Below are 13,180 nucleotides of genomic sequence, written 5' to 3'. Positions count from 1 at the left end.
CCTTCGAGAAAAGGCTTGAGTTGTCACCCTGAGAATGACTCTTAGTTCGGTATTGGATCCAACGGGGCTTATAGCCTTGAGAACTGTGTGGCATGTTACTTGTTATTTCTTGGTACCCAAAAAATTATTGGTGTTCATGTTGTAATCTGTTTTAAGTGAAAAATGTCATTTATCATGTTCTTGAGAGACATAAGTATTTTAACTATTGAACTGTGGAACCTTCTTTTTGAAATAGATTGTCTTTACCAAACTATATGTCAATCTAGTTTCTGTGATATATATCTTATTTTGGAATTGAACCCTGCTTTCAAAACTGTATTTACTATCCATGTTGCTACTCACTAAGCTATCAGCTAACTTAGTTGTTTATCATTTCCATGTGTTAGAAGGACTTAGGGTGGACTTGTGGCATAGTGGGGACTCAATTGCATGGACCTCTAGGACATTCATTTATTTTGTTTTAGATTGTTATGTCAAGTTTGTGCATATTTCTTTTTATTCTTGTTGAGGTTCATTTAGGATTATTTTGATATGTGGTCTGTTTATATCTCATAAGTTTAAATGGTATTGATTACGGTTGATTTTGCCATTCATACTTGTGATATGTGTTTGGATTGAGTTTTGGTTATTTTTTATTGGACTATTGTATAGTTGTTCAATGTGATTATATATTCATGTTTAAGGCTTACGTGTGCCTTGGGCTAAGTCCCCGTGGGCCACGACCGGTCATGCCTAGATTTGGGGTGTGACAGTATATAAGCGTCTTATGGACTTAAGTATTTGTGTGCATATATATGGATATGAAACTTGTGTTGTTCATTTAAGTCCTCACAGCTCTTTGAACATTATGTTTTAATATTTACAAGCTTCCGCTGGCCCCTCTTATTGTATAATTGTTATTATTGTCAAGCAGGCCTTTGGTAATCACAAATTACTGGCCGATTACAATACTAAACCCATAAAGGCGGGTTTAAGTCGTGACATGCGGGCAGGGACTGCAGCGGTAGGGAATGGATGATGAAAAATGGCTGGCGATGGATAGTTAGAAAGGAAGGGGAAAAGGAAAAGGAAAAGGAAAGGAAATGATAGGATATTTTTGTCTTTGTGAATCATTACATTTTTTTGCAATTAATTTTTTAATTTTCCATGTCCATCGTAATTTTGGGAAATATACCAATGATATGTAATTTTCCCCTATTTTTCTATAGTTTTTCTTAAATTTTTATCCGAACAAAAAACATTTTGAAAGACAAATTTTTTTTAATACTTATTTAGTTGATGGAACAGACCACAGAACCTTACGTGGGAGTGGGTGTGTGCACAGAGCATTTGGGTGGTTTGAAAGTAAAATAATAAATCCAATAACGGATTGACATATAATCAAATCGTAGATTGGGATGAATTGACGGATTGAAAAATATTTTAACTAATATCAAGTATTTGCATAATATATAATAGAAATTTACATAATATTTTTCGTATATATAACACAAACTAATTTTACATAATATTATATATATATATATATATAACTACTAATTTGTAACAAATTTTTCGTCTTAAATATCTCTCACACTCATTATTATTTTGATATTTTATTAGATGTTAAAAAATATATTTATATTAATTATAGTAGAGTAAAGCGATTTCAAAAATAAATTATAAAATTTAAAATCTAATTCGTAATTAATCGATAGAACAATGCGTATCGGTATGATTTTAGTAAATTTGGCAGTATTATGTACAGTTCTAGGCAGGAGCTCAGAAGTTCAGAAAGGCATTAGAAATTGAAACTATTGTCATTGTCATTTTTGTTAATTACATCTAACAAATTATAATACTATTATATTTTGACCTTACTCCAATGGACCCTAATTCTTTGTTAAGTGTCATTGTGCGAGTCAAACCCCGATCCATCATAATCCTCAATAGCCACAAAGTTAATATTTGGTAAATTAATAGTACTTTTCATGGTAAAATATGCTCATACTTTTGCTTGTATTGAAGAATAATCCAAAAAAGACACAAAAATAAAATGAGAAAAGGTAGGGGAATTATTATATAAATTTTTTTTTTATAAGTAAAAAAAACTTTATTGATGAAAAAAGTAAGATACATGCGAAAATTTACATCAATAAAGAAGGAAAGTGCAAAAAATATCATAGTTAACCTTACGAATCCCAACTAGGTTGACACCAAAAAGGAAGTACAATCCTTTGCTAGCACGTAATCTATGATTGGTGAGAAACCAATCAAAAGAATCAAAAAGAGAGAAAGGAGAAAACAACAGAGAATTACAATATAGCAACACACTTAGCAACCTAACAGTCCTAAACTAGTTATCATATAAATGAGAAATACAAAAGACTAGATAGAGCATTTCCAATTCCTCAACAATTTTTTCATCTAATTTTATTCTAAATTTGAGTTAAAAAACTTGATTTAATATAAATTACTTTAATCCTTTCATCAAATTTCAGTAAAAACTATTTAAAATTTTTTCTTTTATCCCAAATTTTTCTTTTCATCAAATTAGATGAAAAAAAAATCATCCTCACACAACAAGAAAAAGCACTTTTAGCGACTAAATTTTTAGTCGTCAAAAGTCAATTTTTAGTCGCCGAAAGTCGAAATTTTTCTTTCTCTGACAAAATTTTTTAGTCGCCACATTTGTCGAGTATACGTGGTCGGCGTAGGTATTGGCGACTAATAATTTTTTAGTCACCAAAATACAGGACTTTAGCGATCAAAGTGTTAGTCGCCAATGGTGTTTTACACTTTTGAAAATCATACATTTACCGACTAATAATTTAGTCGCCAATACTCACTGAATCGCCGACTAAACAGCTTAATCGCCAAAATAAAGACTTTTGGCGACTGAAATTATTAGCCGCCAAAGGTGTTTCCGTCGAAAAAAAAAACCCACTTTTTTTGCTTTTTCTAAGTTTCGAACCGTGCCAACCGTCCCACATTCCAAACCTTTTTGCAACACACTCCCTCCACTATGCCACTACAATATCACATGAATATATATGCAATATATATTATTTATATAGTATATTGACCGGTATTTATACAAAACAATATATATATATATATAATTATTTTAATTCAATATAATTTATGTAAAAAATAAATTATTTACTAAAAAAAAATTTAGGCCACTTTTGGCGACTAAATTAAATTTTTAGTCGCCAATTCTATCATTTTCGACTACTAACTATTATTTAGTCGCTAAAAAATTAGGTTCCGCTTAAAAATAAGCAGTTTTGGCAACTAAACCTGTTTTTAGTCGCCAAAGACGTCCCCTTTTCGCTACTAAACTGAATTTTAGTCGGCAATTGACAGTTTTTAGCTACTATTTTTTTTTTAAGCCAAAAAGCTTTCCTTTCAGCGATCAAACAGTTTTTAGTTGGCAAAACACCTATAATCGGCGACGAAACTGTTTTTTAGTCGCCAAAACCATCACTTTTGGCTACTAAATCATTTTAGTCGCCAAAAACTGTGACTTTTGGCTACTAAACAACCTTTAGTCGCTAAAACCCCTACATTCCGCGATTAAACTGCCTTTTAGTCGCTAAAACCCTTATATTTGGCGACTAAACTCTTTTAGTCGGCAAAAGTGATCAATTTTGGCAACTAATTCCATTTTAGTCGCCAATTCTTCTACTTTCAGCGACGAAAAATGTAGTTTTAGTCGTCAAAAATGCTTTTTGTTGTAGTGTCACTGCTTCATCTTTTAAAAAATTTATCAAACTCAAATTTGATAAAAGATTTGATGAATTCTCAAGTTTAATATAAAAAAAATACTGCTTTGTTTCAAAGAATAGTTAGATGAAATGATTGAAATTTATTTTTGAATATTTTTTATTAAATTTAAATTTGATAAAAAAATATAAAAGATTAAAAATGTTCTTACAAGAAACTTCATAATTATTTGCCCCGGTTACAATTTTTCCATGTACAAAGACATAATTTTCACTTAAGCAATGTTATGGATCACGAAAACATTTTTGGCAAAAATCATCTTAAAGCCTTTTCTGAGCGACAGGCCGATCAATTTCAAATTTTTCTTATTGTCCAAGGGCAGTTTTGAGATATTTTTGTAATCTATTATCACTAACATTTTTGTTTTCACTAGGTCTTGGATTTTCATTTCCACTCCATTAATCTAATTTCTATATGTTTATTTAATATTCCACAAGAAATAATCTACTGTGTAAGAAAATAATATTTAAATGCAATGATAAACTAATTTTACTTCATATAAATATCCTGAGACAGTTGCATTCCATCTGCAATAGAACATTTGAATTTCCTGACAAAATTTCAGAGGCTGCCAAGAGATTCTTTTTCTTTTTTCTTTTTTCTTTTTACCCCTAAAGGGAAAAATAGAAAAAAAAATCCAAAACTCAAAAATAGCAGCTCTGACAACTTTTAAACTCCAATGCCATATAGCTCTACCCACCCCAGTACATTACATAATACATGCTGAAAAATGTTTGGGGCCTAATTCTGTAGCTCAAATATGGTTCAAATGGTCAAAACGACGTCGCTTTGGCCATTTTGATGTTGTTTTGTACTCAAAACGACGTCATTTTAGCCATTTGAATCACATTTGAGCCACAAAATTTGGGCCCTCTACCATTACTGTTACATGCTGCTATATGTAATAATTAATGGTAAAAGTAAAAAAAAAAATGATTAAATGGGACCCTTGCTGGCAGAGGATGAAGATTATGATGAACATGATGACAATGACATATGAAGATGATTCAATGGTGGTTATGATTCCACAAAATGATGTTGATGGTGATGATGATGATAGTGATGATGATAATGATGGTGATGATGATGAAGACGGTGGTAGTGCTATAGGCAGAGAGAGATCACTCTAAGAAACCAGTTTTGGTTAAGATGGCATTCCTAACTTTGCTGAGGTCTCTTCCTTTGAGGGTCCTTCCAATCCCTTCACACATGGAGTGTGAAGAGATCTGACTTCTTGCAAGCTTCTTGGCAACATATTCATGTGGTGGGACCATCTCATCATCATAATCATAATCATAATCATCAACATCATCTCCATCATCACCACCATCATCAACCCATGAACCTTTCTTTGAGTTCTTCTTGTTCTTCCTATAAATCTTTGACCAGTCAGGGATGTTCACAGGAGCTGATGATTGCTGATGAGCCATCTTTGCCTCACTGTTGTTAGCCCTTGGGATGATCATTCTTGGAGTAGATGTTGAACCAAATGAGTAGTCCCTCACTTTTCTCGCCTTTGGGCTTAAATCTTCTGATCTTTCCTTCATAACGCCCCACACATCTTCTTCTTGAAAATCTTCATCTCTCATTGAATACCCACTAGCCATTGCTTATTAGCTCCCAAAAACCCAACTCAAAAAACTTGAACAACAAAAACCCGCCTCCCACAATATATAGATAAGAACAAAAAGGACTGTTTGTTTTTGAGGAAAAAAAAATTGCTTCCTTGGGAATCAAAATGGTTAAAAAAAAAAAAGTGTAAGAGAATAACCTTCGAAAAGAAAATCCTTTTTTCAAAGTTTTTCTCAAATGGGTGCCCTGACTAGTTCAGTAGTAGAAATCCCCCAAAAAACACCAACCAAAAAAAGGCAACACAAAAGTGTTGTGAAAACCCAGAAACTACCCTTCTGTGCCTACGCAAAACTCCAAACTAAAATCACAGATTTCAAGGGACTTTAAAAAGGTGATCACCTGCAACATCATTACATAAGTTTTAAAAAACTTTCTCGACCATGAAAGCTGGAAAAGGTTATATAAAAAAAAAAAAAAAATTAAAAAAGGCAAAAGAAAATGATGGGTTGAGTTTCATGAGAATCTCAGTCTCTCATTGAGTTTTCTTCTATACTGTCATACCTGAAAATGGTTGGAAACCTGAAATGTGGATTTCAATAAAAAGTCCAAAACGCCCACAGGAAAAAAAAAAAGAGAACATGGGATTGAAGAGGCACAAAGAAAACTCAAAGACCAATTTCTTGCCTACTTTAGATAAAGCTTGTACATATAAATATAGACAGAGAGACAGGTTTCTTGAATTAGGTATTTTATTTTTTAAAAGAAAAAAAAAAGAAAAAGAAAATAATAATCTGTTATTGTTGTTGTTGATATATAAAAAAATTCAATTGATTTATACTGAAGTTGCGTCTGAGTATTCTGAAAAGGCTGAGAGCTGATTGGGATAAGTGGAGAGCAACGATTGGTCCAACGAGGCTCGCAGATTTCGGTAACATTAAGCACAACAAAAGCTTATGCGGCATTACTCCGAGAGAGCCAGAGAGAGAGAGAGAGAGAAACAGCACTCTCTCTCCTCCTCATATATATCCACATTTTATCTCTCTGAAAAATGAAAGAGGAGAGAGGGTGCCTAGAAAGGGGTAATAATGGAGTGAAAGCAATTGGTTGGTTGGCTGATAGACATAGAAATTTGTGGAGGTGAGTTTTTATTAGTGATATAACTGTGACTGAGAGCTTCTATCTATTTGTAGTACCAACCTCTTCATTCTTCAATTCAATGCTTCCTGGGTTTTGGGGATTATTGCTGAGTGATGAGTTGGAAGACAGTGTAGCGGAGAGAGAAAGTAAATAAAGAAAGGAAGAGAGAAAGAGAGAGAGCGCGATGGATGTATATGAATGTGAGGGCAATTATATATCGAATCAGGGTGGTAGGGTGAGGGGTCTTTTCTCAAATTTATAATCATAAAGTAAAGGGTTAGAGACCCCTAAACTATGTGGGTCAACGTTTTATTTGAAGGGAGAGCTCTCCTCAATATTGATTTTTTAATTTTTTAATTTTTTTTATTATTTTAATTTGGGTTAAAAATTTTAATTTGAAAATTTTTTTTGATTTTTATGAATTTTTTTGTGAGAAAAAAATGTAATAAATATGGGTTGGATATGATATTTTGTCTTATTAGATTAAATAATCTATTTTATTTTTTTAACTAAAATAGTCAAAAAAAAGTCCCAAGTTGGACTTTCCAAACGAAGCCACAATGTAAATTAGAATGTATTGCTGGGTTTATAAGATTTATCACCAATCTGGTTTTAATAATGTGAATTGTATGTAAAGTTTGTCAAGTATTTTATATTTGTAAAAATTTACATTAATCAAATATCAATAACTTTTTGATTGAAACATATTTTTAACAATGGTAAATATGATTTCAAAAATAAATTATTAACAAAATATGTTCTAATTAAGGGACAACTAATATCTGATCAACATGAATTTTTTTATAGATATAACTTACTTAACAAGCTCTACACATTAAAAGTTTCAAATCATCAAAACGAAATTTGTGATGTCTATAGATCCAATAGTATGCTCAAATTCACATAGTAGACTAAGGGCTGATTTGACATGTTTGAAAAAAGTCAAAATATTAAAAAGTCACTATCCTATTTAAGTCATATCATCTTATTTAAGTCGCATTACCTCTCTAACACATCACTTTAAATTCAATCCAAATTCAATTTATATTCCATTAAAAATTAAAAAATATACTTATTTAGATCGTCTCACATCACGTTTAAGAAAAACCGCTCCATCAGTTTAGTGCATGAGGGGAAAAATTATTTGGTGCCCTAAAACGCGATACACTTCACTAATTATAATATATATTATGTCACTTTAGTATAAAATTATATATGTTATCCTCTCCATCAATTAGAATAATGTTAAACATCACCTAACGGTCATCAACCAATAAATTCTCGCATGGGCTGTGATCAAATACTTTTTCCTCAGGAGTCTGTGTGTGTGTTCATTGTTGGAAAAATTACTCGTGGTGGTTTCCGGGCGATCAACTTGTTTATATAAACAGGATTTATTGTACTCTTTTCGTTTCAAACTATTAATTTTTTATTTTATTTTTTATTATTTCAAAATATTAATCTTATTTTATAAATCAAGTACAAAAATAATATAAATTTTTTATTGTGCCATTCTTTTAAATTTATTAACAACATAAAAAGCACAATTATGACATTGATATTCTCTAAAAAAATATATTATCAAAAGGTAATTTTAAAAAATTAATTTTTTTATAGTGCAATAATTATATTACCAAAAAAAATTAAATTCCCTAAAAGAGACCATTATTTTGGAATGAAGGGAGTACTTATTCTTAAATTATAATCAAATTGTGTATTTAATTTTTGAATTATTGATTGAATCTACTTAATTTTTAAAGTATATAAATTAAAATTTATTTAACCCTGAACTATCAATTGTTTTCATTAAGTCTCTAACGTATTTAATTGAAATATATTTAGTTTCTGAAAAAATTATAAAAATAAAAGATATACCCTTAAGTATTATAATTTAATAAAAGACATTATCTAAATAAATTTTATTATAAAAAATCTTGATTTTTTTTTTCTTTAGAAAGTATTTTATTGTTAAAATTTATTTAACCCTGAACTATCAATTGTTTTCATTAGGTCTCTAAAGCATTTAATTAAAATATATTTAGTTTGAAAAAATTATAAAAATAAAAGATATACCCTTAAGTATTATAATTTAGTAAAAGAAATTATCTAATTAAAATTTTATTATAGAAAATCTTGATTTTTTTTTTCTTTAGAAAGTGTTTTATTTCATTTTGTGCTTAAATTAGTATTAAATTCTAATTTCTCAGTCTTGCCAATAAAATTATATGAGAAAAATTCATCAATATTATAGGTTTTTTTTTTACTGCTAATTTATAATATTTATGAGCTTATTTTTTAATTTTATAATTTTTTTTCAGGAACTAAATAAGTTTGAATTAAATATTTTATGAACTTAATAGATTCAATCAATAGCTTAAGGACAAAATAGATTTTGATTTATATACTTTAGGGACTAAGTAGATTCAATCGATAGTTTATAAACTAAATAGATTTTGATTTATATACTTTAAGAACTAAAGTAAACTCAAACAATAGTTTAAGAACTAAATAGATAATTTGGCGATAGTTTAGGGATAAAAAGTATAATAAATCCAAATTATTTGAGAATAATAAATAAATGAAACAATTAAACTTTACTTAAATGAAAAAATTACTTGAGAATAATAAAATACTCAACTAATTTGTTATGTATGACACCTAAATCCATTTCTCCATCTTTATTTATCTCATTTAAATTATTTTTATTAAATTAGCCTACATTTATGGTTGAATATTTATTTTATTATTATTATTATTATTAAATTTTGCTGGAGATAAACTTTGCTGGCGGTGGAGTTCAGTTAGCCTTGGTATACATAGATGAGTTGAAGACGTCTATGGGTATTCTTGGCATTTCAAGATTTATATTTGATGACATCAGCAGTTTCTATTACTTTTGGTAACGTCAGTCACAAATTAAGAGAATCTTGATATTGTCAGTAACAGTAGGAAAAGTTTCTATAATTATTGAACTGCATTAGAGATCTCTGTATTTGTTAAAAATCTAAAGGGAGATAAGTGTAATTTATCCTAAATAAAAAGATTATTGCTTCACGCCATCAAGGCCTATTTTGATAAGTGGGTTAAAAGTCACTTCCCAACTTTTAACCCATTTCTTCCTCTCACAAAAAAGTCAAAAAACAGTTTTTAACCATCTTCCCAAAACACCAAAAATGATGGGTAAATGTAGGGATGGCCACGGGGCAGGTTTGCTATTCCCTGTCCCCGTCCTTGCCCCTGCCCTCGCCTCACCCCTACTACGGATGGAATTTTTTAACCTCACCCTCGCCCCCTACAGATACTCGATACCCGTGAATATTTAACCACATTTTAAATTGTCAAAAAAATTATGAACCATTTAAATTTTTATCACACTAAACAATATTTTTTTATTTTCATATTTATATAAACAGTGAGACTTTTAATATTATTTTCTTATATCTAATTATATTATGTTATATATATATATACATATATTATTTATTTAAATATTATTAATTATATTGGGACGGGTTTGGATCGGGAGAAGCAATACCTACCTCCGCCCCACCCCCGTTGCGGGTGAGCAAAACATAATCCACCCCTGTCCCACATAAGTGTTGGGGCTTGTAAAATTCGCCCCATTCGAGCAAGTATGGGCGGGTCCCTGCGGATTAGATTAAAATGACCATTCCTTGGTAGATCAAAATACTCTTAATATGATTAAAAAACCTAGATACCGCGTGTCCATGCTAAGTGCATCAAAGTGCCACATAACCGGCTGGTGTGAGTGCATGCACACTAATATCTATTCTATAATTTCATATCCAAAAAAATACTTCATCTAACTCTTTATTAAGAACTCAATCTTTTACTCTCTTTTGAACGTGGGATAAGTTCCAAGTTTGTTTCAAACTTTCTAAAGAAAAACAAGGAGGGTTTTAAAAAGAAAAAATTGCAAATAGATAGGGCAATCATAAAATAATTACACTACAAATAGGAATATTTTTTATGCAACTTTGACACGCAACAAGAATTACACCAGGGCACCATGCACACATGAGAGTTGCACTATCATGAAAAAAATATTTTTTTTTTTTGTTACTACTCCACCTAAATACAATTTTTCCTTTTAAAAGCACCCAAAAACTAAAACATATATTTTTTTAAAATTCCCCAATATTCATTGATTATACATTTTTTTGATAATTTCAAATCAAAAAGCTCACTCCACTAATACTCTTCTTCATTGTGTGATGGTTTTGTTGGTTTCAATTTCATAAATTATTTTTAGACGAATTTTTGTTTATTTTTAATAAAAATTATATATATATATATATATATATTAGTTCTTTTAGATATATTTAAAAAGTGAAAAAAAATTAAGAAAATTATGAAAAAAAGTCACTAAAAACAAATGAAAATTCAAACAAAAATACACATAGATTTTTGTTCGAATTTTTGTTTATTTTTAGTATTTGTTTTAATATTTTAGAATTTTTTTTTTTAACTTTTTAAATGCTTCTTCGTTGGTTAGGTACAGCTAAAAAGTATAAAAACAATTGACTAAAATATGAAAAAAAAAATCATTAAAAATAAATAAAAATTCATTTAAAAACAATTTTTGAAAAATCAAACCAAACCGACATACTTTTGAGATTTTAATATTTTTATTTCATGGATAAAATTAAGATAACCACTAGGGGAGCTAAGAATTTAAGATTGCTATACATATTAATCATAATATTTGTTTATTTTTTCTTTTCATGACAAGGTATCACTAAACATGAGCATGTAATTTATTATTATTTTTTATTTGATCAACATGTGAGATATTAATATGACAATCATCGTAAGGATTAACTCAAAGGGTACGGTTGAGTAGTAAGATCTTTAGTGTTATACCCTCATGTTTGACTCTCTATGAGACTATTAAAAGTTGAGGAAGACATCTGACCCATGTCCTTCCCTAAATTCGTCCATGATAATAACATATTATAAAATTTAAAAATTATTTTTAATTTGTTTTTTTAAATTTAGAGACAGGCTTCACTCTTGGAGAGATTTGCGTTATGGAGCCCAATTGATGAAATATCAGCAATCACCGATCTGATTTCATTTGGCTAAAATGTATAAACAGATTACTTTCAAAAACATATTATCTGTTAAATATTGTTTAGACAAATATAATTCGATTAAGTGATTCTTAATGTTTGATCAGCTAAATTTTTGATATGAATAATCTATTCGATAGATCTTATATAATTCAAATTGTAAAAGAGAGACTTGATGTAGACCCATAGTGGGTCAAATTGAGCTGTTCAGTTAAAATAGCTAACTGGAAGAACCCAATCTCTAAATTTAAAATGAAAGTTTATTCAAGAATTTTTTTTCATAACTATTAATCATAAAAATAAAAATAAAAAATCATTCTAAATATATATTTGTTATATAGCGTATCTTGAGTCATTTTGCACGTATCAAATTATGTCCATACTGTCCGAATAAGTTTCCTAAAGTAGGTGACATGAGTTATTTTGGCTAAATTAGCCAACGAAGATAAAAACATACTAATTTAGCTAATAAAATAAAATGTCATATTTAAAACATAATTAATTAATTTTTTACTCACAATTATCAGATTAATTATAAAATAAAAGTCAAAATTTATCCTAAATATAACTATTTTACTCAAATTAAAATAATAATAAAAAATAAATTAAATTAATTCATTTCAAACGAGAGTTAGGTCCTCCAATCCGTGATCTTAAAAAATTTTATTAATAAAAACAGTCAAACTTAAAACTTTAGAGGAAGAAAATTCTCGAATCTCGGGTTTTATCCACCAGATCAAGCCCATACAATTAAATAAAGAATATTTGAATCTGATGTTTGCTGATGATAACAGCCGTGATCCATACACCTAGTGGGGGTCGCGCCCCAGTGACGTGGCGCGTTCCCACTGGCTGAAAGGTGTCGACGCCAGTGGAGGTATGAAGCTTTTTTCTGATGATAATAACCAGAATTATAGTGTTGCATTATTTAATGAGAGAAGTTTTTAATATGTTATCTTTTAGACCAACTGGCAAAGTACATAGCCATTCAATAAGGTGACGCAAAGAAAGAAAAGCCAAAAGACAATCATTGCCTCATGTAAAACCCGAATAGTGCATGGCCCCCTACCCTGTAAGGCTGAAAATTATTGTAGGCCATTGGTCATCGAAACGAAGGCCAAATTATTGAAGGCCAGTCTTCATCGAAACTAAGATCTCGTTTATTTTAAGAGGCAGAGAGAATTAGGATTGAGATATAGGTAGAATTTATTAATATTATATTTATTTTAAGAGATAGATAGAAAATTTATAATTCTCTCCGAATTAAGATAGGTATTGGAAATGATATTAAGATGGAGGTTTGAGACTTGGTATTAGAAAATAATCCGTTGAGCTATTGTTTTAATTTTTTATATATCATGTATTTTTTTTTGAACATTAATATTTAATTTTTTATATTTTTTGTTAAGTAAAAATCATTATTTTATTTTTTTTATTTTATTTTTTATGTGTTGGGCATTTTTTTTGAATATTAATGTTTAATGTTTTTGTATTTTTTTTTTGTTTTATTATTTATATTTATCTTACATAAAAATAATTTAACAATCTCTACACTAACAATTATTATCAAAACAAATACAATTTTATTCAATCCCCTCACTATCAATCAT

General features: G+C 29.4%; 1 protein-coding gene across 1 annotated transcript; it reads right to left on the bottom strand.

Annotated features, from left to right (window-relative positions):
* Positions 1 to 4,233: 4,233 nt before the first annotated feature.
* LOC114277905 (protein S40-6) lies at positions 4,234 to 6,672 on the bottom strand. Its single transcript, XM_028219869.2, has 2 exons — positions 6,538 to 6,672; positions 4,234 to 5,739 (listed from the first exon to the last, which is right to left on the bottom strand). The coding sequence occupies exon 2, from the start codon at positions 5,373 to 5,375 to the stop codon at positions 4,890 to 4,892; it is 486 nt and encodes a 161-aa protein (XP_028075670.2). The 5' UTR covers positions 5,376 to 5,739; positions 6,538 to 6,672; the 3' UTR covers positions 4,234 to 4,889.
* Positions 6,673 to 13,180: the final 6,508 nt, after the last annotated feature.

Source organism: Camellia sinensis, chromosome 9 (genome assembly GCF_055761805.1).
Source record: "Camellia sinensis isolate YWXY chromosome 9, ASM5576180v1, whole genome shotgun sequence".
Lineage (NCBI taxonomy): Eukaryota > Viridiplantae > Streptophyta > Magnoliopsida > Ericales > Theaceae > Camellia > Camellia sinensis.
The sequence above is the reverse complement of the archived record's forward strand: the minus strand, read 5'-3'. Positions and strand labels throughout refer to the sequence as shown.

Bases quoted from the DNA above. Each gene is read 5' to 3' on its own strand.
- LOC114277905 (XM_028219869.2), bottom strand. From the start codon at position 5,375: ATGGCTAGTGGGTATTCAATGAGAGATGAAGATTTTCAAGAAGAAGAT.